Consider the following 27377-nt stretch of genomic DNA (forward strand, 5'->3'; position numbering starts at 1 on the left):
TGAAAATACATCTTAAATTCAATACACCAGCAAAGAACTAGACATGTTCCAACCATAGTTTATTTCCTGCGGTTTTATTATCACAATATAATTATCCTATCAGTCATGCTGATTAATTCAATTACATAAGTCCAGTGCCAACTTGAACCTGTTGAGAATGTAAGTCGGTACTTTACAAACCACGTTGTCCTTCCTATCTTTATAAGATTTTTCTGTTTTTAACAAAGACTTCATGTCTTGGTTACTTTATGCCAACTATCTTTTAAGTGTGTTATGAATACTAACTCATGTAATCACAACAACCACAGGAAACAAGTATTATTATACCCATATTACAGGTGGGGCAACCAAATCACAAAGGATTTGCCTATGATCACACAACTCACAACTAGAAGGAGATGGAGCCGAGATTCACCTTGAGGTAGTGTGGCTTCAGAGTGCTTGCACTTAGCCACTGGGTTCTGTAGGTTTACATGTGCCTACTGAGACTGTGACGAACTCTTCTTGATGCTCAGTCTGCTCCTGGCTATGTTCCCCAGGTCTGGGAAAGATGTGTGTCGTAAATTAGGCAGGCATTCTTAGTTTCACAGTTGCTCATGCCCTCCTTGTTGGGACCCGTCCTCGCCAGGCCATACTCTGGGCTTTTTCTCACATCACTGGCTGCCTCTTCTCAACCTCTGTTCTTATTCAAGATAAAAAGCCTTGGAATCTTGCTTCCTTTTTCTTTGTCAGATCTTCCCTTCTCTAAAAATAGTTTCCTCCTAGGTACTACATACTGCTTTACCCTATTTGATTTTTCTTTACAGCATGTACTACTATGTGATATTACATCTATTTTCATTTCACCTATCAGTTATACGTTTTCTCCTCCAATGTGTAAGCTCCATGATGGACTAGAATCTATCTTAATCTGGGTTCTTTTCAGGTGTTCTGTTTCTTTTTATCCTTTTTCCAATTTTATTATTATTAATTTTATTTTAATTAATTTCATTATTTTACAATTTCACGTTTCCCTTTACTATATTAGAGATTTCACTCTCTGATTCTATTGTTTTAGGTAAAACATGCATGCTTAATTTATCAGTGTCTAAAATCTGAAACCAAGTTATTTTCTTTCTCCTGGATAACACAAGGACTTTTGAATGCCTTAATTCCATTACCCATTCTTTTGACATAGATACAGTTATTGTCTAGTATTTTTGGTGTATCTTTTCTTTGAATTTCAATAAACATTATTATCATCACTACTTTTTAGAGTCATTTTAAAAAATGTTTACCCAGACTTTTATCACTTTCTTTGCTTTTCCTTCTGCATCTCCAATCCCCATCTGGGATCACTGTCCTTTTGCCCAGACTTTCTGTGGAAAGTTCTCCAGTAGGTGAAAAAAACTGTTAAACTCTTCCTCAGGGTTCTTTGACAATCATTCAGGAATGGAAGAGGTGAGAACATTAAAAGAATATTATCGTATTTCCCCATAGCTGCATGGCTATGCTGAATCCAAATTCAGAACATTCCACCATGGACAACAATACTTCATTTATCATGCCACAGTTCACCTTTACCAGAAACGTGTGTAAGCCAAGAAAAGACAGAAGCCATACTTTGAGTTCTGGTGCCAAAATACAGAAGTTCTTTGTTTCAAGCCCAGAGTTTTTTACACCATGGACGAAAGGCTGGTGTAAGGCTGAGGATGGGTGAGAAGCATACCTATCTTTTGTGGAAGGGCAGCTGAAATAAGGGAGGTAGGAAAGAAGAACTCATATATAGGTAAATCAATTTCAGTAAAAAGTACATATGTTTGTTGACTATCTGAAAGTTTGTCCTTTGGTCCAGAATACCATCAGCCTCCAGAATACCACAATACATCCTACAATACCTTGTGTTTCCCTAAGAGTATCTATATCCCAATTTGAAAACCCTAGACTCTCATATAACCTGCAATTTCATAAGAATGCTCTTGCCAGGCTCTTAAGAAGAACACAAAAATCAAATATATGTAGCCTTTCAATTTCATAAGAGCAGCACATGGATCTTAAGAAAAGAAGTAGCTCAGGAGCTCGACATTATGTTGGGTGGCAGTTAAATAAAGCAGGTAAGGAGGTAGCAGATCATTAACAAAATAAGCATTTATTGCTGGAAACTCCTTTGGACTAATTGGCAAATGGCTGCCACATGGCACTACAAAAATTCAAGGGGATCAGAATAGTTAACACACAAACTCAGAACTGCTGTTTTCACTAATATACTGAATACCCAATCTGTTAACATAATCATCAAAAACTGACTCTGAATTATGCCAGTATGTGTAGGAATACTAGGAGGTGAAATTTCTGTATTTACAGCCCATAGAAGGATGTGTTATTTCTTTCTTAAAGCATCACTGAGTTTTCAGGAAGTAAAGAAAATAAAAGCAGATAGCTTGAGAGCCAGGATACACATGAAAATCACCTAGAAAGCTAGGTCAAAATCCTACTACAAACCAACTACTCAGAATCTCCTGTTCCCTTTAACAGAAAAAACTGGTAGTCACAAAAGCATGGGTGTCTTGGGGAAGCTTCTAGATCTGGGATCAATAAGACTCACAAAAGCAGGCCTAGTCTGTTCTTAAGGGTTCCCAGTGATGGACTTATTTTCTTACCTTCCCTGAGAGCACTGATGCCTTTCCTCTGGGCTCCGTCTGTTAGGGACCATCTGCTTCCTTCTGCTCCTCTTCCCCAATATGGGCCCCATCTCAGTCAGGTCCATTTCCTGGATGAAATGAATGGGTCCAGGGAGCAGATGTGGAGAATGAATGTGGAACAAGAAGATGATGTTAGGGCCACACTGGACAATTTCAGTGTGAGTGGAAACCCACTAGTTGGTTGGTTTGGGGCAAGTGACTGTGGCAATCATTCTGAGCAGAATGTGAGCATGAGAGCCTTACTGTATCAGTGAGCATGGCTCCAGGAGAAAGGATGTCTCGTTAAAACACTACCTCAGACAGTTTTGATCTCTCTATTTCTCAGGTCTCGTTGGTTGCACCTGATTTCCTCCATGACATTAAACAACTGTTGTACGATTTTTCTGTTGGTAGCACACAGTTTTTCCAAATTATATATAAAAAAAAGACAGGAACAAAAAGGTTATGCTTTTCATCTATGTCTGTGTAAACAAACCCAGTAATTACCATAACTCAAATTGCTGCTGAAATTCTCCATATTTTAATGTGCACACTGTTGCTCTTGCTACTAAATCTCTGCATACATACTGGGAAGTTAATCCTGAATTAGGAAACAGAAAAACTGATTAAAATAAAATTGGGCCAAGTCCATGATTTTTATATTCATAAGATTCAAAATTTCTGTGAGCAAATGTGCAATGCAAATTGAATTATCTTCCAGAGTAATAACAAAAAAAGAGAAACAATGGTAAAATATGGGTATCCATGCAGAGAGATGTATGAATTAGGCTTGCTAAGGTTTCAGTTGATTGTGATTCAATATTCTGCCTCCCTGAAACAACCTTTACTTACTAGGCTGCACAAACTCAATTCTCTTCAGTCTGTAGTGGATATTATCCAGTTTTCATGTAGCAGAATTTCATCAAATTTTACACTTGTATCAAGAGAGGTTTTTCGCTGAACTTTGAAGATAGCATTATTAGTCCTTCTAAGCATTTTAATCACAGTCTTTCCTGATTGCCTTTAGGACAAAAGGGCAGATGTAAATGTTCAAAGAAAAGTCAGGAGAGTATTGTTTGGGGGCCTATAGGCATGGGCTAGGTGAAGCAGATTATTAAGGAAATAATGTAGAAAATTCAAGTCTCCAGATTTTCTTTTAATAAATTGGAACGGATCTGAATGTTTTCACTACACATCTTCCCCCCCACCTCTCACCCCTTCTCCATCCCTCTCTACTCCAGGAGGCTGACCTGCTTGGACCTCACCCATGAGCTCTCTTTCCTCTGGCCTGCCTTGGGGTTTGACAATGGAGAGCCCCCGCAGGAGTTCAGAAGGGGAGGGGAGGGTAAGTTCGGGGTCCTCACTGGATGGCTGTGTACCTCCACTGAAGACCACCTCTTGCCGAGGTTATTCTAGCCTCTAGAAGCTCCATGCTCCCCTTTCCCTTCAGGCCTTCTACTTCAGGGCACTACTTTCTCCATTGTAGTTTTGATTTCCCACATCTCAGCCCACACCTTTATAAACAGCACCTTTAGTAAACTCTCCTCAAATTACCTGACTTGAATACTCTGTTTTGTATCACAGCCCTTACAGAGAGAGACTGGTTTATTCAGTCCTGTATCTAAGTTCTCCTCACATTCTGGGGCCACTGATGTCTCTTACCAGGACTACTGAGAGATCTCTCTACTTCTACCTTTTATGCTTCAAAATCTTCTAAAGTTTTCCCATCACAAATATAAAACCCAAATCCTTTCCCACGGCTCAAGGCCAGCCATATGCGTCTCCAGGGTTCTAAAACACACCAACTTCTCTTTTGCCTGAGGACCTTTGTCCCTATTATTCACTCTGCCTAGACTGTTCTGTTCCCTGCTTTTCATGTGGTTAGCATAATCCAAGACAAAAATTGCATAAGGAGATGGATTTTACTCAGTCTATTCCAGTAGAAAAGCACCGCAGATTTAAAGATTACAGTGCATATTAGTTCTTACGGTTGCTGTAACAAATTAGCAAAAAATCAGTGGCTTAAAATGATAGAAAGTTATTCCTCTTATAGTTCTGGAGGCCAGAAGTCCAAAATGAGTCTTACTGGCTAAAAGTGAGATATAGAAAGGGCTGCACTGCCTCTGGAGAGTCTAGGGAGAATCTGTTTTCCTTGCGGTTTCACATTTCTAGGGGTAAATTCCTTTGCTTATGGTCCCTTCTTCTATCTTCATAACCAGTGGTGTAGCATCTTCTCTCTGACTCTGCTTCTCTCTCCTTGCATCACACAGCCACCTTCTGTCTGTGGTCAAATCTCCTGTGTCCCTCTTACAGGGACATTTGTGATTATATGCAGGGTTGACCCAGATAATCTGGGATAATTATCCCATCTCGGGCTCCTTAATCACATCTGCAGACACCCTTTTTTCGTATAAGGTAACTTTTACAGATTTTAGCAATTAGGACCTAGATATCTTTTAGGGGGCAGCATTAGCCCACGATACTGTGTCTTAGAACAGTGGTTTTGCCTTACATCTTTATAGGGAGTAGAAGTGGTGGGAGAGGAAATGTTTATTTCTGTGTCTAGCTAGCTTTAGGGAGACAAACAATTCTAACGTCACCTAATTATTCATGAGATGAAGAACAGCGTCAACGGCCGACTTTGTCAGCTGATGTAGGCAAAAGGGGAATGGGTTAGGTTTGCTCTTGTTACAGGTAAACACAGCAGTCACATCTATAAGTCTTAGGAGACTTATGAGAAAGAGTGGACAGGAAGTCTTATCTAAGGCTTGTGGGGAATGGTGGTTCATTGCACTTTGCCATTTTCTAGAACACAAAAGCATGGGAGATTTGAAGAGGAAAAAAAAGGTTGGGGATATTTCTTAACCATCATTGTTTTCTAGGAGCATAGAGTTCAGTTAACATTCAACATTGTCAGCACCTTCTCATCCTTAAATACTTTTTCGTAGATGCCCTTCCTGACCACCCTGTCTAAGTACACCTTGTCTAAGTTTCCATTATTCACTGTTACAGTTTCCTTTTTATTTCTTTATGGTATTTTTCATAATCCATAACCATTTTGTGTATTTATTTGTCTATCAAAGCCATAAACTTCTTGAGGACAGGGAACATGGCTGTCTTACATTTGAAGAGCTTAGGACAATGTGTCTTTATATCTTTAGGACATTTTTGTTGAATTGACAAAAGAAGAAATATCAGATGGCCAACAGACTCAGGAGAAACTATCTAGTAATGACCTCATTGTCGTAAAAGAAGCAAGAATGAAAATAACAGTGGGATAAACAAAAAAAGAGTCAGAAATCCCAGACAGGAAGACCCACATCTTCAGAGACACACAGAGGTGTGTGTGAAATGTGAGTCACAGCTGGTGTGGGATGGAGTCTGAGTGGGGTGGGGTGGGGTAAGACTCCATAGTTGGTCAGAAGCCAGACCCCAAGGGAACTTGGGATTTATACTTCCTATTTCCCCCCAGTCCCCTGCATTCATTCATCCTTTCAACAAATATTCGTTGAATGTATTTCATGTGCCAGTCCCTAGGTCTAGGCTTTGGGGACATAGCAGGAAACAGAACAGACAAAAATAAGTCTGAATAAATAGAAGTGGTTGAAATAAACAGTTCTGAGTGTTAAGGAGAAAAGCAAAGCAGGAGGGTAAGACGTGGAATGTAGGCTTGTGATTTGCAGAGAGTGGCGGGGAAAAGGCCTCAGTGAGAACACACTATTTGCCAGGTGTGGAGTTGGGGGACAGGGGGGAAGTGACCAAACGTAAAGGAAATGACATCCTAGAGAAGGGCATTCCAGGCAGAGGGCACAGGAAACACTCAGATCCTAAGGTGTAAACTTACCTTTCAGATGGCCACTGTGTTGGGGCGCCTGGGTGACTCAGTCAGTTAAGCATCCCACTCTTGATTTGGGGTCAGGCCATGATCTCATGCTTCATGCGTCCTCGGGCTCTGCACTGACTGCACGGAGCTTGCCTGGGATTCTCTGTCTCCTTCCCTCTGCCCCTCCCCTGCTCATGCTTTCTCTCTCTCTCAAAATAAATAAGTAAACATTAAGAAAAAAAAAAGATGGCCATTGTGTTCTGAACAAGGTAAGAGGGGGTCTTATAGTTGGAAGAGATAAGGTCACAGAAGTGGGGGAGGGATGCAGTTGTAGGGCCTTGTAAGCTTCTGTAAGGACTGTGGCTTTTCCACTAAGTGAAATGGGAAGCTATTGGAAGATTTTGATAAGAGCAGTAACATACTGTATTTCATTTAACAGGATCATGTGGCCTGCTACGCTGAATGAGACAAAAAAGGATCAAAGTCTGACGCAGGAAGACCCTTCAGGAGGCTACTCAATGATCAGGGGAGAAATGATGGCAGTAGCACAGATCAGGGAGGTCACAGTGGAGATGGTGAGAAGTCGCTAGATTCTGGATATACTCTGAAACTGGGTCAGATGTGAGGTTTGAGAGAGAAGTCAAAGAAGACCCCAAGATTCATGGCAAGGATGGGGTTGCTGTTTATGGAGATCTGGAAGAATGCTAAATGAGCAGCTTTGGGAAGGAAGGTCAAGAGCTCAGTTTTGGACACATTAAGTCCGAAGAGCACAAGTAGTACTTTTTCAAAAGCAAATTGGGTGGCTCAGTCAGTTAAGCATCCAACTTCAGCTCAGGTCACGATCCCCCAGTTTGTAGGTTCGAGCCCCACGTCAGGCTCTGTGCTGACAGCTCAGAGCCTGGAACTGCTTCGGATTCAGTGTCTCCCTCTCTCTCTGGCCCCCCCCCACTTGTGCTCTGTCTCTCTCTCTCTCACTCTCACAATAATAAACATTGAAGAAAACTTTTAAAAAAACAAAAACAAAACAAAACAGCAAATTCATTTTGTAAATGTACTCGTGAGCATTAGGAAATCACAAAACTGGTGATCATATCTCTCCAATGTGCTGATTGCATTAGTGGACGGATAGTTTGTTTAACACCTTTCAAGATTTGCTCTTGCTTTCTTCCCTGAACTTCCCACCTTCCCTGAGAATATTTCTACTTCTCCTTTGTTGGGAGAAGTACAAGGAAAATTAGAAAATATAAGTATATACTTGCTTTGGAAGTAGGAACAGAAAAGTTCACATGTGAAATATTGCCTTTTCCTGATCTCTTGGGCATCGAGAAGAGCAGACGAACTGCATTCAGAAGCTCAGTATGGCCACCAGCTTTGGGGAAAGAACTGTATTGGAATGGAGGCCCATGCTTTGGTCCCCAAGGCTCTGCAGCTGAGTGCACAGGTTGGCGTGTCTTTCCCCAGTAAGTCAAGTGTTTAGCTTTGGGCCCAACAGCCCTCTGCTGAGAGGTCGTCCGGGCTAAGAAAGCAAGCAAAGTCTCTTTGCTTCCAAAGCCATTGCTCTCACCTTCTCTGAAGCAGTGACATTCATAACTTGGAGCCTGCTGAGTTCCCCTTCCATACCCCTCAACCTGAAAATATACGCTGTGTCGCTGCAGAGACATTCCATGTAAATCAATTTTCCAGATAACTGAAGCTTAGCTGTCCTTCAACATCACCTATGTGAAGGAGAATTATTCTGAATATGAACTGCACCATTGATGTTTTCTAAACCAGAGTACCTGGAAGAGAATTGAAGGTTCCTGCCGTAAGTCGGTCCTCTCACAATGACGGTGTCCTCAGGCTCTGATGAGGGATGTAGAGTCTGTGTTTGCTACACGTAAGATCTCAGACTGCCATGTTTTTGAAGTGTGGATTTCTTTTTCCAAAAATGTTTCTTATTTTTTTCTGCATTATCCCCGCTGTCATTCATTGTTAGTTTCTGCTCACTTTACATGCTGGAAAACAGTGACTGAAAAACCACGTAATCAGAACTGTGTATGCATATTCTGCCTGATTTCGTACTAGACCTTGATTTAGTACTAGAGGATCTCTGAGGTCTTTTTCAGCAGTAACTTATTTTTGTGGTTCTAGATTTCCTGGAAAATGGGCATAATTAATTTGCATGGATAGTGGCCTTTTATTTGGACACTTCTCAGGGTATTTGTAACTTACTGTCTAAGTTCTAACTAACCTGGCTCTTAGTGGCTGATATATGATCTTCAGAAGTGTGAGATACCATTTGTGATAGAATTCTAAGATGGCCTCCTTCATGGTCACCCTGTGTAATCTGCTTCTCTTGAAGCTTCTCTTATTCTCTGCTCACTAAGTGTGATTAACTAGTTTAACCTATTTTCTAAAAAGATATATCAATATTCCTGATTATGACAAGTACTTACTTGAATATATTGATAAAATTGAGTATTTTATTTGAGATTTTTCCGTGTTTGTTCATACAAGAAAGCTTTTCGTCCTTTCCAGTCTTTACAGTCTGTCGTCTTTTGATATTGTTTATGGTAGTTCCCCAGAATAACTGAAGAAGGGAAAGAGTTTTATATTGCTCCATTCAGCAGTGGCTTATATAGAACTGTAATTATCTTTTCTTTGAAAGTTTAAAAGGTGTCACCTGGAAAAACATCCTTTGGGTTGATACTTTTCTGTAGCTAATTATTTAACAATCTTTGAGTTTTATTCTAAAGTATTAGGTTGTGTCAGGTATTTTATGTCTTCTTGTGTTAATTTTAGTAAAAAATATAAATTTTACTGGAAACTGATGTATTTCACTGGAATTTAAAATTTTACCAGGCTAGAATTTTAAAGAGCATTCTCCAAAGTTGTACCAATAAGTCTCTTGCCTGTTCATAAATTTATAAATTTGAATGTATTTCTCTTTTATCATTCAATGTTCCTTTTTTTTTTTTTTTGCTTTAGTAATAATAACAACAAACGGTGCTTGAGTTTATCAGCTGTACTGTTTTTGTCTTTTCTGAAAATAATAATGTCTAACCCTTAGTTAAGTATTTACCATGAAGCACTCAGCTATTAATACACATGATTTCATTTCTTTGCAACACCCCTCAAGGGTAGTTTCGTGGTTTTTTTTTTTTTAATATTTATTCATTTTTGAGAGACAGAGCATGAGCAGGGGATGGGCAAAGAGAAAGGGAGACACAGAATCCGAAGCAGGCCTCAGGCTCCGAGCTGTCAGCACAGAGCCTGACGCGGGGCTCGAACTCACGAAAGGTGAGATCATGACCTGAGCCAAAGTTGGGTGCTTAACTGACTGAGCCACCCAGGTGCCCCATTAACATTTAGTTTTGAGGGAGAGAGAGAGAGCGAGAGGTGAGGGCAGAGAGCAAGGGGGACAGAGGATACGAAGCAGGCTCTGCCCTGTCAGCTCAGAGTCCAAAGCTGGGCTCAATCTCATGAAACGTATGATCATGACCTGAGTTGGAGTCAGATGCTTAACGGACTTAGCCCCTCAAGGGTAGACTTTAAATAACCCTGAAGTTACATAGGAGAAAATGGATTCTTCAGGACGTTAGGTAGTGATCCCTTCACTACTAAGTAAGGAAACTTGAGACTCAACTCTCCTCTCTCTGACTCCAGAAACTGAGCTTTGGATTTTACTTCCCTGCTTTTCTTCCTCAAATTTTTCTTTATGCTGTCCTGTAGTTACTCAGTGAAGCTTCTAACTTCTTAAGTGGGATGTTACCTTTCATTTTTCTTGTTTATGTATAAATGAATGCATTTATAGATATAAATCTGCCTTTGAGTCCTACATAAAATGCATTTGTTATATGTAATTCTCAATGTCATTTTTGCTAAATGTTCTTTTTTTCTTATTTTAATTTTAGAGAAAGAGAGAGCAAGTGAGTAGGGGAGAGAGGGAGAGAATCCCAAGCAGGCTCCATGCTCAGCATAGAGTCCTATGTGGGGCTTGATCCCATGACCCTGGGACCATTACCTGAGCTGAAATCAAGCATCAGATGCTCAACCAACTGAGCCACCCAGACACCCCCATTTTTGTTAAATATTCTAAAACTGCATTCCTTCTTTTTTGAATTGAGATCTTTAAAAGAATTTTTCTTTCCCAATGAGTAAGGTTTCTGATGTTGTTGTTTACACATTTATAAATTATGTTAGTTGGGTTGTGATAAAGGTATGATATTCACTATTTCTACATTTGACATTTACCGAGTTATCTAATATATAATTTGTTTTTATAAACATCCTATAGATTTCTAAAAGGTAGTGTATTCTCTGTGCACAAGCACTGTTGTGCCTATTAAATCCATCTTTTAATGTAGTTTGGACTATCTTATCTTTGATCTGTCAAAGGTTGCAATATGGTGAGCTGTTTCCCAAGAAAACTGATCTTCTGTGATTTTTTGTTTCCAAAAATTCTTATATTATTTATGTCAATATCATGTTATTTATTTACATAAAACTCCATTATCATTATAGCTATATTGTGGCTATCTATTATTTGGAAATGTAAACTGACACTCTCTTGTTCTTCCTAATTCTTCTAAACTTTGAATAATATCGCCAACCCTATATTTTGTTTCAATGTTTCTATATATTTTTGTTTATTCTTTTGTCTTTAGCCTTTTGATAAATAATTTAGAATATGAGGCTAGCAAACAGAATAGAGTTTGATTTTATTCTCTGTTCAATTTGAGAGTCTTCATTAAGAAAGATAAATTCAGGGGTGCCTGGGTGCCTCGGTCAGTTAAGTATCCTATTTCGGCTCAGGTCATGATCTCACAGCTTATGAGTTTGAGCCCCACATCAGGCTCGCTACTGTCAGTACAGAGCCTGTGGCTGTCCACCTTTGTCTCTCCACCCCTCCCTCACCCATGTTGTCTCTCTCTCTCAAAAATAAACATTAAAAATTTTTTAAAAAGGAAAATTAACCCATTTATATTTTCTGTTTATTTCTTGTATGTGTGATCTTCTAGTCTATTGTATGATCTTATGATATTATTGCTCTCTTTTCTAATGAGAATTTTTTCTGACTTTTATCTCATAAATTACTTTTTCCTATTTTTTGTACTCTCTACGTGTTAAAATTTTAAAATTTTAAAAATTCTATTGGAAGACACAATTATTATTTTCTTTAAAAAATCATACTTAGGCTTAGAACAATCCAAAGTGTTAATGGCAATAACACAATAGCGTCTACTGATTTTTCCTTGTAAGAAACTGTATTGCTAGCTCTCCCAATGGCACTGAAGTCCTGTCATGTGGAAAAGTGGGGACGTCAGCTCTGAGTGGAAAGGTGAATAGAAGAGCAGGACACTGAAATGGAACCCAAATTATTTTACTTCTTTTCCCTTTCTTTAATATGCACAAGAATGGTATGTGTTTTAAAATTCTAGGGGCACCTGGTGGCTCAGTTGGTTAAGAGTCCAACTTCAGCTCAGGTCATGATCTCACAATCCATGAGTTCGAGCCCCGCATCGGGCTCTGTGCTGACGGCTCAGAGCCTGGAGCCTGTTTCTGTGTCTCTCTCTGCGCCCCTCCCCCACTTGTGTGCTGTCACTCTCTCAAAAATAAATAAACATTAAAATTTTTTAAAATTAAATTCTCATTTAAGCCTTAAAACGGTATCTCAATATAACAAAAATGACAAGTGACAGAATACCATGACATATTTAAATGGCAGAGACTTTTCTTCCTTAGTGGGACCTAAAATAACAGTGTGTTTAGAAGCGTGTCACAGATGAGATGAAATCTTACACGTTTTTTTGAAATCACTTTCTCTGCACAAAAAAGGAGGGCTGACATCATTGCTACAACATCAGAAATCCTAAAAGAGGTGAAGAAGACGGGCCACGCCTTGCTGAGGAGAGGAGGCTCCACCTGTGGACCAGGGCTGATGGCGCAGGGGAGCTGGTGGCTCCGCAGAGGTACCTGGGCCACCTACTGGGGCTGGAGCAAGGTCTGACTTCTTGGCCATTACTGCAGCTAACTGATGGGGTGACATGAGTTGTCAGCAGCTGGGATGCAGTAGCACTAAAGTGACTCACACCCCAAGAGAACTTTCTCTTCTCCCCTTGTGGAGTCAAGACCGATCTCACCCCCATGTCAGTGTGCCCCTAATCTCTGCAGAGGGAAGCAGTAGAAATGTCTAGTGACCTTCGGGGCAACATCCAATCAGCAAGGACCCCATGGGGCACTGACTCTTTTTCTTCTTTTATGTATTTTTGAAAGACAGAGCGAGCACGGGAGGGGCAGAGAGAGAGGGGGGCAAAGAATCTGAAGCAGGCTCCACCCTGACAGAAGAGAGCCCCACATGGGGCTGGAACCCACAAACCACGAGATGATGACCTGAGCAGAAGTCAGATGCTTAACAGCCTGAGTCACCCAGGTGCCCTGGGTGCTGAGTCTTTTAAACCACACTGATGACAAGCTGATGTGACAGGACTTGTGGTTGACACAGGGACCTCTACCACACCTCTTGGTTATTGTGATAGTCTTCCTATTTAATCTTACTGGGGGCCTGCGTGATATCATCATTCAGGGCCAGTGTAGTAGCCTGGCAGCCTGAAAACAGTGAGACCCAGGACCTGGATCACCCATCCCTGCGAGCTTTCTTCTTTGTATTAGAGATGCTGTTCACTGAAAGTTGATTTTCTCTTGGGCTCAGCCTCTATGGCAAGCACATAACTTTCTGGCACCTCTCCAGGGTATTTGAGAGATGCCCCACTGCAACACCTATGTCTGCTTGCAGTGCTTATGTGACCTCACTGGTGGTCTTTTCTGAATACTCTTTGTATCCAGCAACACAGATCCCACTCAGTGCCTTACTCTGGCCTGTCTCCACTTTCTCATCTCCAGATGAAAATTGTGGGTCAAGTTAGTGGAAGTCTCTCAGGGTCTCCTGTGATTTTTTTCCGTGGAATATTATTGGTTGCAAGCTGACCTTTGATAGCTTCCTTTAATCTTGTCCCAGGTAAACTATAGCTTGATTTTTTTTTTTAATTTTTAAGTTTTTATTTATTTTGAGAGACAGAGAGCACAGGGGAAGGGCAGAGAAAGAGGGAGAGAATCCCAAGAAGGCTCACAGCTGTCAGCGCAGAGCCTGAGATGGGGCTTGATCCCTCAAACCATGAGATCATGACCTGAGCCAAAATCAAGAGTTGGACGTTCAACTGACTGAGCCAGCCGGGTGCCCCTATGCTTGATTGCTTTTTAAAAAGTGTTACCATGTGGATGGTATCCTTTCTTAGTTTCCTACTGTGATGCAGATCTTTCCTATTTTCATTTCTTTGGTCATTTCAGGGTGATCTAATAGACAATAGGGAAAGAAAGCCTTTGCTCCAGTTGTGCATTTGGGGTGTTTTTTGTTTTTTCATTTCTCTTTTTGAACACGAGTCTGATCTTCCTGCACTTAATGTATCTGTAGGACTTACAAAGAGAAACACTATGAATATTTGGATCTGAGACTTCGGGGAGATGTGGATGAGAAATACAAAGTTGGGAGCCATGAGCCTGTGGTGGCAGTCAGGTCACAGAAATAGGAGAAACTGCCTGGAGCAGGCTCCAAAATCTTACAGATCATCAGTCCCTCTCCCAGATTCTAATTTAGCAGGCCTATAGTAGTCCTCAAGAATCTACAATCTTTTTTTTTGTTTGTTTCCAAATAAAAATTTCTAGAACTGAGTATTAAGAGAAGACTTGTAAGACAATGCTCCCGGAATGGTCCTATTTGGGTAAGAAAGGTTTATACCTATTGCACATAGTTACATTGTAGGGATGGTGGCAGGGCCATCAACTGAAAAAGTGATGCAGATTTTGAGAAGCCATCATGAGGAAGAAGTGGGGAGGCTGAGGAGAAACGTAGACAAAGCGAGAGCACTGAGAAAGTTTGACGCCAATGCAGGTGATTGCTCAACTTTCTCCTTCCTGCGCAGAAAGTTGAGTGTAGACAGGGACATGATGAGTGGTTGGCTTAATCGAGATGAGTGAAGCATGGGACAAGTACAGGGCATTAAGGGCTACAAAAGTCTGCTGGTGTCTGGCCACTGCCTCCATCCATTCACTTTTCTGCTGTCCTCACCTAACCTACTCTGGGTCTCAAAACCGCAGTCACCTGACCCTTTTCTCTCCGTCCATGTACACTTCTGTTGTTAACCTGGAACCCAGGGATATCAGCCAGTCTTTCCAGGAGCCCTCAGAAAATTAAATAGTTTAAGGTCAAACTACTATAAATGGTGAGATGAAAATCTGAACTCAGGCCAGTCCAAGTTGTGTTTTTTAAGAGCACTTTTTTCCAGGACCCCTGTGATGGACATGGTCATGTTCTACCAGGCCCTGTTTAATGAGGGACTTATTGCCCCAGGCACTGGGAGTGCAGTCAGCAGACAGACTTCAGCTCTCAGCCCCCACGGGGAGGCCTTGGCTGCAGAGAACTGCCTCACCCAGGGTCACACCCCTTCCTGGGCAGCACACATCCAGCGATGAATCAATGCATAAATATAAAGGCCTGGCCCTCTCAGCCCTGCTTGGGACTACTCTGAAGGAACTTTCTGTCTCCAGAGCTCCCTGTGGGGTTGGCCGAGGCTGTCCTTGGGCCTGCGTCACTGCCCACCTTTTCGTTCACCCTTCCTGCTTCCTCCCTCTCCCTTCCTTCCACGGGTGTTGATCCCCAAAACACTCCTTAACAAACAGGCTCCATGCTAAATGCTCTTTCAGAGTCTGTTTCCCAGGGAACCCAATGGGCAGCAGCCTCTCAAGGATACAAAAGCTCCAGACTCTCCTGTTACGGAAGCCTTATTACTTCTCACTTTCCCCAGATACCTTCTCTGAAGTGTTTCGGAGAATTGTCAGGTCCACATGAAGCTGCATGCTCCCTCCCCTGGGAGGGACCGCACCTGCACCTCACATAGTCTTTGAATTTCAGTTACGTAGGGCTCAAGAGAGATGGTGTGATCTGGGGCTGAGTTAGGCAAAAGGTCCTGGATTTGGAGTGCGGCTAGCCTGCTCCTTAAATTTTGCTGTTTTCCCCTTCCCTCCCTAGTTATCCTCCTAAGCTGAGTCTGGGCTTGGAATTCCTAATCCTGATTCCCAGTTTCAAACAAACTTCAGACGAGGCAACTGATTGAATGTTTTTTAAGTTTATTTATTTTGAGAGAGAGACAGTGAAAGAGAACATGAGCTGGGAAGGGGCAGAGAGGGAGAGACAGATCCCAAGCAGGCTCTGCGCTGCCAGTGTGAAGTCTGATGCGGGGCTCAAACTCACAAACCAATGAGATCATGACCTGAGCCAAGATAGGGAGTCAGACGCTTAAATAACTGTGTAGCCAGGTGCCCACAACTGATTGAATTTTTAATGCTCACATTTGATATGCCATTGTACCGTGATCTTAGTGACTAAAAAGTAAAAACATGACCTAGGCCAAAGCAAACAAATTTCAGTGCTTTTATTTCAGGTTCATTTTTTCCCTTGTATTTTACCAGTTAGGATAAACAGTCAAAACATGTTAGGAAAAAAAAAATCAAGACATCCATCCGAAAAAAAATTATTGGGTTGTCAATGTGATTAAGTATAATAGGAATACTAACAGAGAAAAAAAGTCAAGACTTGCATGTTATATACAACATACAGTTTTGTAACTTTATAGGTTTCTCCACTTTACATTTTAATTACTCGTTTCAATCAACACAATCACTATATGGAGTAACTAAGTATATGATTCAGGATATATTTCTTTATAATGGTTTGAAAATTTGTGGTATTTCGTTTTCAATTAGACATCTATGAAGATTTCATCAGTGCTAAGCACTTAATCAGAAAAAAATATGCAAAGTAATACTATGATGGAGATTTCAAAATATTTAGTAGGCGAAACAATTAAAGTTTATCTATTAGAATGGAATCTAGTTTATTTAATTGGAATATTGTTGCCTTCTAATCCAGCTAACGTACTCTTCAGTCAGCAGCAAATTGAAGCCATATGTTATCAATGATCGCTCAGATCACTGTAAGTATATAAGCTATGTTACATTAAATAACCGTATTTAGGTAACTGCTTTAAACATTTTGTAGACTCAAGTACTTCTTAAAGTGTTCAGTTATTGATTTTCAAATCTTTGTAGGTCTAAGCCTCTCAGAAGGCCAAGCATAATCAGGGCTCCTGCCCAGCCTGTCTTTTCCTTTGATAACCACCCATCGTTACTATACCAGCCTGTCAATAAGCATTTAATGAACACCTGCTGTGGGGCTGAGGCCTCTCCTGGGGTCTAGAAGCAAACAAAAGATTAACTTTGCCTGGAGAAGCTTACAATCAAGTTGGTGGCTTTCATAAGCATAAGCCAGCATGGCTTCCTTGATTTTCTTGTTTATCCACAGCAACAATAAAGATGTTTTTCTAGGGGTAGCATTGTCTTGGACATCCTCTTAAGCTGACAGAAGAAAACAATAGCCCCCAGTAACCAAGAAAAAAATAATGACATAATTTATGTGGAATCCTGTGCCATTGTCTCCGACGTTCGCATACCCATAGATCAGATTTACAACGTAAAGTACCACAAGATGGTTCTTAATTATCTCTACATTAAGTTAAGATGTGTTCTTATCCTTCATGTATTAAGAGTAAAATGTCAGCACATTTTTGTGGTTTCCTCTAACTAGTAAAACAGGAGGGAGGTTCTTCGTGAGGATTTCCAACCAAGCCATGTACAACCAATCTGATATAGATCCTTTTCTTGCTACTGGAAGGCTCCTGATAGCATGGAAGAAAAATTTAAAAGTGACAATTACTACAGGCAGTAGCATCACTAGTCAACTGAGCCATTTAATAACCAGTGGCCTGAAACTCTTATAACCCTTCACCCCCAAACCGAAAGCACTGACATTATTTTGAATATAGATGTTAAACTGATGTTGTTTTCAGATAATAATCCATAAACCAGAAAAATAGGCTTAGGCATTGTAGAGTAGCAACAAAACGTAACTATAAATTTTCACTCCTCTTTAAGTAGAAAATTTGATCAAGCAATACCTCTCCTTCTTTGATGGAAATGATATTCTCAGTAGTTTAAAGCTCTTATATGTGGCAGAAATCTCGGAAAACAGCTCTTTGAACCCTCTCACCCAATTTGGGAGACTGTTCTAGGTCTTAGGTGGAGAGTTCTCCAGTATAGACCTTCAAGTCGTATTAATCTTCACACATAGGAATCAGATCATGCGGTATAAACGTAAGATAGTTGGTTTTCATGTTTAGCTATCAATGTTTGAGTAAACATTCATATTTACAACAGACACACCTCTAACATTTGTGAGGTAAAGGGTAAGAGTGGAAATGGGAAAGTCACCTGCCTTTTTCTCCCATCCTGATCTCTTCCAACATAGCAAGGAGCTTCCTGCACATGCTGTACACTCTATCTCAGGAGCACTCCCAGAGGGGGAGCCCATGAGCCTCAGGGGCTGACTTAAGGCCTGTTAGGCAGGGAGTTCAGGGTCAGGCTCCTGGAGCATGGTCTGAAGGGAGAGCTGGGGTTCTACATGAGCACATGCCCTGGCCCCATAGGTAGGGCAGGCCGGATGGAAAGTCCAAGTGGGACCTTCTAAAGCCCATGGGCTCCAGTTGGCAGGGTCTCAGGGTGGCATTTATTTTCCTTCACTGCCTAAGTCCCACACGTTCCAAAATTTTTTCAACTATGACTTTTTAAGTTGATTAACCCATTTACTACCTAAGATTTCCCTGTAACATTCTTACATGTCTGCAGTGATACTTACAGGACAATGAGATTAGCAGCTCTTGAGTGTTCCTGTAGGAGTTCATTCAGGCGAACTTGGCGGTAACTCTGTGGACAACATTTAGATTTTGTGGAGGGCAGTTCTACCAGCATTATGAATGAGAATCTATCTTCTTCCCTCAAATTGTGGAGAAGTACAAAAGCCTCGCTTTAAAAAATTACAATGATTTCATGCATATTTGGAAACTAACGGCGTTTTAAAAACTCATGAGAATTTTTAGAAACATAAAGAATAAAACATAATTGTCATTGTGCAATAGTGGCTTATTAAATTCTAAGGGAAAAAACAAGCAAGCAGAAGTCATGGATAATAGTAAAGAGAAGATGAGAAGGGCCAGATCTGGGGACGGGTTTGAGGTGGAAGAAAACTAACTGAATCTTGATACCTAAGAAAATAAATTATATCCTCACCTACATCGTTTAGGCTCTTTGAATATTTTATCAGCATAGGGGACTGATTTCAACTAAAAAGTCAACCAAAGACTCACTTGGAAAAATAACTACAATGATGATTTTGCATTGATGAGAGTGATATTTATTTATTATTATATTTCATTGGTTCAGAGACCAAGGCTTAGATGTATGATTTGCTCAATTATATGAAAAATCTTTGTTAGATCTGGGCAGTTTATTATATACAGTTTATAAATTTTAGCTCAGGGGCTCCTGGGTGGCTCAGTTGGTTAAGCATCTGACTTCAGCTCAGGTCATGATCTCACAGTTTGTGAAGGCGAGCCACGCATTGAGCTCTGTGCTGACAGTTGAGAGCCTGAAGTCTGCTTCAGATTCTGTGTCTCCTTCTCTCTCTGTGCCCATCCCCCGCTTGTGCTCGCTCGTTCACTCACTCTCTCTCTCAAAAGTAAATAAACAAACATTAAGGGAAAAAATTAGCTCGGTATTTTTTCTACTAAATTTGAAAGGCTTTAGTATCTCTTATTCTAATTTGTTTCAAGTTCAGATCCTAATGTAGTTTATTTAAATTCTGTGGTTTAGAGGTTTCTGTGGTCCTTTTCCTTGAATGTCCAATGCAATTCAAATCTCAGTTCTACTACTTAATTCTCTTGTCCCAGCCCTTTTCATTCTCCTCACTATCACAACTTCATTCAGCTCGGGACACATGGGGTAACTTCCATCTTCTGGGTTCTGAAAAAAAGTTCCCCACTTTATATCCATCCTACAACATGTGCCCAATTTAACTTTCACAATCCTTGTTCCAATTACATATGTTCTCAGATCCCTTTGTTAGCTTTCATAAACTCATCAGGTTAAAATTTCTTGGTTACTGTGTTAAATTGTGAATCAACTACCTGGATCTGCTTTGCACACATATTGAATTAAGTTATTTTAGACTGATGGGTATATCTCCTATTCTATAAAATTAAATCTGAAAGAAGACTTGATAATATATATCAATAATCTGGGTTTTTAAAATTTTTTTAAAAAAGAAATGATTTCATATTAAAAATGGAAACTACTTTCTAAATTTTCATATCTAGCATAATGAATGAAAAGTACTTGAAAAATGCAGAAACCCTGGATCTTGAATAACGAAATTCTATAACAGATACTGTGACTTCTTGATCATTAAATCAACGGCTGTTTTCTTTTTCAGCTCCTTAAACAGTAAAGTAAAAATTAAGGAAGACAAGTCCTTACCTTTTCCTTGACTACTTCCAGTTCTGCATCTGTAATTTTCCACGGGGTCTCTCTCTTTAATTTCTCAGCAGTTGTTAAATCTTTGCAGCTTTCATGGAGACGATATGGTTCAATCATCTCTTCAAAGACTTTCCAGCTGAAATTGGAATTATAAAGGAGGGCTCACAGTGGGAAACTAACTCATTATTTCACAGATACTCCAGGTATGACTGGATCTGCTGGCTGCAGTCTCAGAGCTGAATGTCATGCAAATCTTTTAAGAATTATCTTTGCAGGGGACTTACTGTGAGGAAAGCCACCGATATGGTACTGCCTCCCTACCCAAGGCAAGGCCTCAACATGTCTGAGGCCTTGTTGGCCTACTGGGTATTAGATCCTCAATATAAATGCACCAACACACAGATAGTAATTATTCTGCAAACACACTTTCTACATGGTACAAAGACACAGTTGTAACGGAGACACATTAGCCCATAAATAAGTTTCCATCTGCTTAACTGAGTTTCCATCTGCTTATTGTACAGACCGTATGGGAGACATTTATGGATTAATGTGGGAGATGAGCTAGGTTCCTTGGGGTGGGAGTTGGCGAGGCCTGCCCTCACCTTTAGTCCAAGCAGCCCTCCCCCAGCTGGCAGGGGGCTGAGGACAGCTAGAATAGTAGATTTAATGGTTCTAGAGCAATTTGAATGTTTGCTGCATGTAATGAAGCTTCTGTCCTTCTGATATCTGCTGTTGCTGTCTGAGATTTATTTCTTTAATGTTTTATTTATTTCTGAGAGAGAGAGCGAGAGACAGCGTGAGCAGGGGAGGGTCAGAGAGAGAGGGAGATACAGAATCTGAAACAGGCTCCAGGCTCTGAGCTGGCAGTCAGCACAGAGCCCGATGCGGGGCTCGAACCCACGAACCGCGAGATCATCACCTAAGCGAAAGTCGGACGCTTAACCGACTAAGCCACCCAGGCGCCCCAACCCCTGTCTGAGATTTTTAAAGGATTATTTTTCAGGTGCATGTTATGGAAAAGAAAACAAAAATTGATAATATTTTAATGTCTAAAAATCCAAAGCCATTTGAGAGCAATTAAGATTGTGTCATTGAGTAGAAAAGTAGCAGTGTATCTCACAGCTGTGGACTAATTTAAAACTTGCTGGAAAATCTCATTCTTGTCTTTCATAAGAACCTCGTAAGATTTTTTTTTAAACAGTAGTACAAAACAAAGCTTATAATTTATGAGAGTAGTTGTCTTCAGTGTGCTACTTTAAAGTGATCCTTAATGTAAACAATATCTTTTGGTTTTCTATAATGTAGCTTACTTATAATTTAGTACCTTTGGAATGAGGGGTAACTAAAATCAAAGTGCTATTAGGTTAAGGAATTAAAATATGAAGGGATGAGTTCAATGATCTCATCAGTTGCCCTGATTTAGGATCTGCAGATCAAAGTGCAGAGATTACAAAGGAGAATGTACCCGTGTGCCTTTGTTAGGGATTGAAGAGCTACTGAATGTAGTAGATTTCTGACACTTTGACTTATTTAGAGCGGTAGACAACAACAGAGAACTACTGATATGCCTTATTCTTCTTTCAACTACACAATACTTCCATTTGCTATTCCTTCTAACAGTGCCATGCCTTCAGAGACCTTTGGCAGTAAGCTGTGCAATGGAAAGATCCTGGTCTAGGAAAGAAGAGCCTGAGTTCTTAGTCCCGTTCTTCCATTGTCCTCCTGGACCTGGATAACCTTGCCTATAAAAGGAGGTAAAGATGGTCGCTCAGAGCTGGCAATGAAGATTGATGTGATGGTTAGATGTGATCTGGGTGACAGTGCTCTGAAAAGTGTACTGGGCCCTGTAAAACCAAGGCATTCATTTTACTGAACAGTCACAGGGCTGGGGTTAGCAACTGACTCTCTCTGTTTAAGCCCTTCGTGTACTTATTTTGATCAGGGTAAGCGTCTTTGCATATCAGCCCTGGTGCTTACTAGAAACACCAGTTCAGAACTAGTTTCCTAAGACATGGAAGTGGAGTAGAGGTAGCTTGTTGTCTCCCTGGTATTCATACTATGCCCCCTCCCCTCACCCCCTCCCCCATATTGTTTGGATGGGAGTGACTCCATCCTCAGCATCGGCTCATCAGGACAATTCTATTCCTTCTACCAGAGCATTTGGCCAGGGTACACACATAGCCCAGGCAAGGTTGACCAAGAGGTATCTAACATTCCACTGACCACAATAAGTGGCTCAGTGGCTCAGGCTCGTACAACCTGAATGGAGTCCATGACCTGAGTTCAATGATGGGAGAAGAGATAAACTTTCTCTCCCACTGAACATAAATGAGCAAGTATGTAATCCTGGATGCTGCTGGCTGTCATCCTGTTTTTATGAGCTAAATCATCTTGATTGATGATTTCATAATGGAAAGTAGGGTAGAGAATATGGAAAAGAATTAGTCCTTGATTACAAAATTAACCTTCTAGATCAAACTTTGCCTGAAAGCCAAAACATAGTTGGACTTTTCAGTTATGTTTGCCAATAATTTCCATTTTTCAAGTCACTATAAGTTTTCTTTTCCTTGCATTGAAACATGCTAAGTGACCTAATAGTTTATAATGGGACTGTATTTGCCCATTTATTTTCTCTGAACTCTTACGGTTCTTCATCCATGTTCATCTTTGACTTCTTCATCCTAAGGTTCATCCCTGAGCTGACTATTTCCATCCTCCTAGCTAGGTGATGCAAAGGTGTCTCAAGATTTCTATTCTGATTCTCATTAAATTCTGATTTTTCTTATAAATGCTTTTTTAATTGCCTCTAGAATAGGCCAAGATTTACATGCTATTGAATGTAAATGGCAATGAATTCAATTTAAAAAAATTACCTTATACCTGTCCTGCCTTCTCCATCCTATTCTTCACAATAGCAAAGTTTAAAAATTTTTAATTGCAAAAAAATACTGTTTCCCTAAGTCCTTATAAGATTTCTTTTCTCAAATTAATATACCAGTTGTTTTGTGACCACTCTAGTAGCTTTAGACTAAATTATCCAGTTGATTGTTTCTACTTTCTCCTTAATTTCTACATAAAGACTGTCTTTTTGGCCTATGGCTTTTAATTCAGTATATCAATAAAAGATGAATTTAACCACAAGAGATTTTCAGTTTCTCTAGGCTCAATTATTTTCTCATTAACTTTGCTTTTATATTCCCTTTCACCCCTGCCCAGCCACATTTATAATGTTTCTATGATAAAATAGCTCCATCAAGACTTACTGATGCCTTATGGGTAGTTGAAAGATTTATGAGAGGTAACTTAAGGCATTGAACATTAGCCTCCACCATGGGAATCATTGACAAACTCTTTTTGACACTGTGTGTCACCTGGTGACCAGAAAAGCTCAGTGATGGAGAAATGATTACTAATGGTAGATAGGGGCTGCCTAGTGATGAAAAGCTGACGTTGAGCTGGTGCTCGGAGTGTAGGGCCCTGGAAACAGGGCTGGATCAGCCCAGAGGAAAAGTCTTCTTCCTCTAATTAAATGACTCAGAGGAGATGCCTTTTAAAAATTATGACAGAGGCCTCAACAAAGTAGGTTTAGAGGGCACATACCTCAATGTACTATAGGCTATAAGTGAAAAACCCATGACTAATCATAAACAATTGTGAAAACCTGAAAGCTTTCCCTCTAAAATCAGGAACAAGGTGAGGATGTCTTCTCTCACCACTTTTACAGGGCCTGGTACTAGAAGTTTTAGCCACAGTTATCAGACAAGAAAAAGGAATAAAAGGTATCCTAATTGGTAAGGAAGAAGTAAACTTTCACTCTTTGCAGATAACATGATACTTCATATCAAAAACTCTAAAGATTCCACTAAAAATTACTAGAACTGATAAATGAATTCAGTAAGGTCACAGGATACAAAATCGATGTACTGAAATCCATTGCACTTCTATACACTCATAATGAAGGAACAGAAAGAGAAATTAAGAAAGAAATCCCATTTAAAATTTCACCAAAAATAATAAAATATCTAGGAATAAACTTAACCAGGAAGTGAAAGACTTGTGCTCTGAAAACTATAAAACATTAATGAAAGAAATTGAAGATGACACCAACAAGTGGAAAGATGTTTCATGCTCATAGATTAGAAGAATAAACATTGTTAAAATGCCTGTACTACTTAGAGCAATCTACAGATTTAATGCAATCCCTAACAAAATACCAACAGCATTTTTCGCAGAACTAGAACAAATAATCCTAAAATTTAAGTGGAACCACAAAAGACTCCACATAATCAAAACAATCTTGAAAAAAGAAAAACAAAGCTGGAGATATGACAATTCTAGATTTCAAGTTATACTACCAAAACTTTAGTAATCAAAGCAGTATGGTACTGGTATAAAAATAGACACATAGATCAATGGAACAGGATAAAAATCCCAGAAACAAACCCATGATTATATAGTCAATCAATCTTCAACAAAGGAAGTAAAGCTGTGCAAAGACTCTCTAGTCAACAAATGGTGCTGGGATAACTGGACAGCTCTATATAAAAGAATGAAACTAGACCACTTTCTTACACCATACACAAAAATAAACTGAAAATGAATTAGAGATGTATATGTGAGATCTGAAACTATAAAAATCCTAGAAGAAAGCACAGGCAGTAACTTCTCTGACATCAGCCATGGCAATATTTTTCTAGATATGTCTCCTGAGGAACAGGAAACAAAAGCAAAAATGAACTATTGGGACTAAATAAAATAAAATAAAATACAATACAATAAAATACAATAAAACAAAATAAAAATCTGCATACTGAAAGAAACAATCAACAAAACTAAATGGGGACCTAATGAATGAGAGAAGATATTTGTAAATGATATGTCTCATAAACTGTTAGTATCCAAAATATATAAAGAACTTACACAACTCCACACCCAAAAAGTAAATAATCCTGATGAGCAGAAGACATGAACAAACATTTCTCCAAAGACATGCAAATATCCAATAGACACATGAAAAGATGCTCAATATCACTCATCATCAAGGAAATGCAAGTCAAAACTACAGTGAGATATTACCTCACACCTACAAGAATGGCCAAAATAAAAAAACACATGAAACATTAAGTGTGCTGAGGACATGGAGAAAAAGGAACCCTGTGAACTGTTGGTGGGAATGCAAACTGGTGCATCCACTCTGGAAAACAGTATGGAGTTTCCTCAAAAAGTTAAAAGCAGAACTACCCTGTGATCTAGCAATACCACCACTGGGTATTTTACCCAAAGAAAACAAAAACACTAATTTGAAAGGATATATCCATCCCTATGTTATTTGCAGCATTGTTTACAGTAGCCAAATTATGGAAGCAGCCCACTGCCATCAACTGATGAAATGGATAAAGAAGAGGTGTATATATACACAATGGAATATTACTCAGTCATAATAAAGAATGAAATCTTGCCATTTGCAGCAACATGGATAGAGCTAGAAAGTATAATGCTAAGTGAAATTAGCCAGTCAGAAAAGACAAATACTATATGGATTCACTCCTAGGTGGAATTTAAGAAACAAAACAAACAAACAAAAGGAAAAACAGAGAGAGAGAGAGAGAGAGAGAGAGAGAAACCAATAAACTGACTCTTAACTATAGAGAACAACCTGATGATGACCAGAGGGGAGGCAGGTGGGGGATGGGTGAAATAGGTGAAGGAGACTAAGAGTACACTTATAATGATGAGGACTGAGTAATATATAGAATTGTTCAATTACTATATTGTATGCCTGAAACTAATAGTACACTGTTAACTATACTGGAATTAAAATTAAAAACTTAATAAAAATTTATCACAAAAGTGTCAGATGTGCTATCAGTTGCCATGTGTGAGATTTACTGAATGATGATTTTCTGTTTTAAAATAGGGTTACCTTTATCTATTCGAACAGATTTGCCAACACCAGGTATGTGACTGTTTTACAAAGCAATATGGCATCAGCTATGGTGGAAGGCTGAAGAGAGGAAAACGGCGCTTCCAGCACCCCTCTTCTTGGTGGTGTTTTGTCTTCACACCAGGAGACATTAGCCGCAAAGATTCTTTTATTCCAATATAAGATGGATTTTGTTTTTTGCGTCTTCCTCAAGACCTTGAAATATCAGAGAAAAAGATCTCCAAAATTGTGAAATCTAATTCCTTTTTTTTTTTTTTTTCCTGAGAAAGGGAAATAGATCTCTTCATTGCAGGATGGTGAAGATACGTAAGAAACACCAAGTTAAAATGGCATCTAAAATCAAACTTAAGATAGCAGGACAAAAACAAACATGCCCGGTCCTTTGTTTCTTACTACTCTCCATAATGTTTGCTTCCGGAAAAGAGAAAAAACATGGCACAAAGTTCAGGATGTCTAGACTATGATGGGCACTCAAAGAATCCCATTAGTAGAAGAGGTACATTGACGTTCTTCATGGGAGGACAGATAGGACAGGCATGCAGGGGGTGACCACGGCAGCTGGGCAGAGACTAGCATGAGAAAGGGAAAGAAACAAGGACTTGTGCAGAGAAAACCAGACTGATGGGTATAGAGGCAAAGGTATAGGAACAAATTAACCAGTAAGCACAGATACTCCTTGGCTATAGCTAAGACAAACAACAGCAAGAGGAATTTGGCTACAAGAAATAGATGACTAATTTGTGCCCAGCACTGAGCCAGGGCCTCTGGAAAATCCAAAGGCAGTAGGGGACACTGTGACTACCCTCCAGACAAGAGTAAATGGCCCTATGCTTGCAGAGCCCTGGCAGGCTCTGGGCTGTTGCAAAGCAGCACATGCTAGGAAATCACTGTATCTGCTGTGTTATGAAATAGAATGCATTTCCACCAGTTAGAGACGTAAGATGAGCCTGTTTGATCACATCACTGCAAATGCCAAGAGGCGATGACTTAGGAATTAAAATTCTTCAAATGAAATGTGGGAGGTTACCAGATATTACCATGAGAACCCAGTTCGTATGAAAGTTAATTACATTTACCAAGGAGAATTATAAACTCTATTCTTAATTTTTCTTAAGTATTTAGAGCTGTGAAAATAGAGGAATATAAGACATTAGTGTATACATGATATGAGGACATATTCCATGGTAATAACCCAAATGAACTCTGTCATTTATAGCTTTCTTATCACAATTAAGATATTTTGGGGGCACCGGGGTGGCCCAGTCAGTTAATCATCAGACTCTTGGTTTCAGCTTCAGGTCATGATCCTGAGGTTCATGTGTTCAAACCCCACATTGGGCTCTATGCTGGCAGTCTAGAGCCTCCTTGGGATTCTCTCTCTGCCCCTTCTCACTTCTCTCTCTTTCTTCTCTCTCTCAAAATAAATAAACTTTTTTTAAAAAGGTGTTTTATAAAACCATTTTAATTGACCCATAGCCTTAGAGAA

At 39.8% G+C, this 27377-nt stretch overlaps 1 protein-coding gene across 3 annotated transcripts in view; it reads right to left on the minus strand.

The window, feature by feature from the left end:
- Positions 1-17116: 17116 nt before the first annotated feature.
- The window catches only part of SLC12A1 (solute carrier family 12 member 1), a 96855-nt gene continuing 86594 nt past the window's right edge, over positions 17117-27377 (minus strand). For all 3 annotated transcript variants that reach the window (XM_039218038.1, XM_039218037.1, XM_039218039.1), the window contains exons 24-26: positions 19945-20080; positions 18269-18336; positions 17117-17252 (exon numbers count right to left, since the gene is read on the minus strand). In XM_039218038.1, coding sequence (XP_039073969.1) covers positions 17117-17252; positions 18269-18336; positions 19945-20080 — 340 coding nt within the window. The remainder of the gene's footprint in view (positions 17253-18268; positions 18337-19944; positions 20081-27377) is intronic.

The sequence above is a fragment of the Hyaena hyaena genome, unplaced genomic scaffold (genome assembly GCF_003009895.1).
Source record: "Hyaena hyaena isolate Hyena2069 unplaced genomic scaffold, ASM300989v1 scaffold_730, whole genome shotgun sequence".
In the NCBI taxonomy this organism is placed as follows: domain Eukaryota; kingdom Metazoa; phylum Chordata; class Mammalia; order Carnivora; family Hyaenidae; genus Hyaena; species Hyaena hyaena.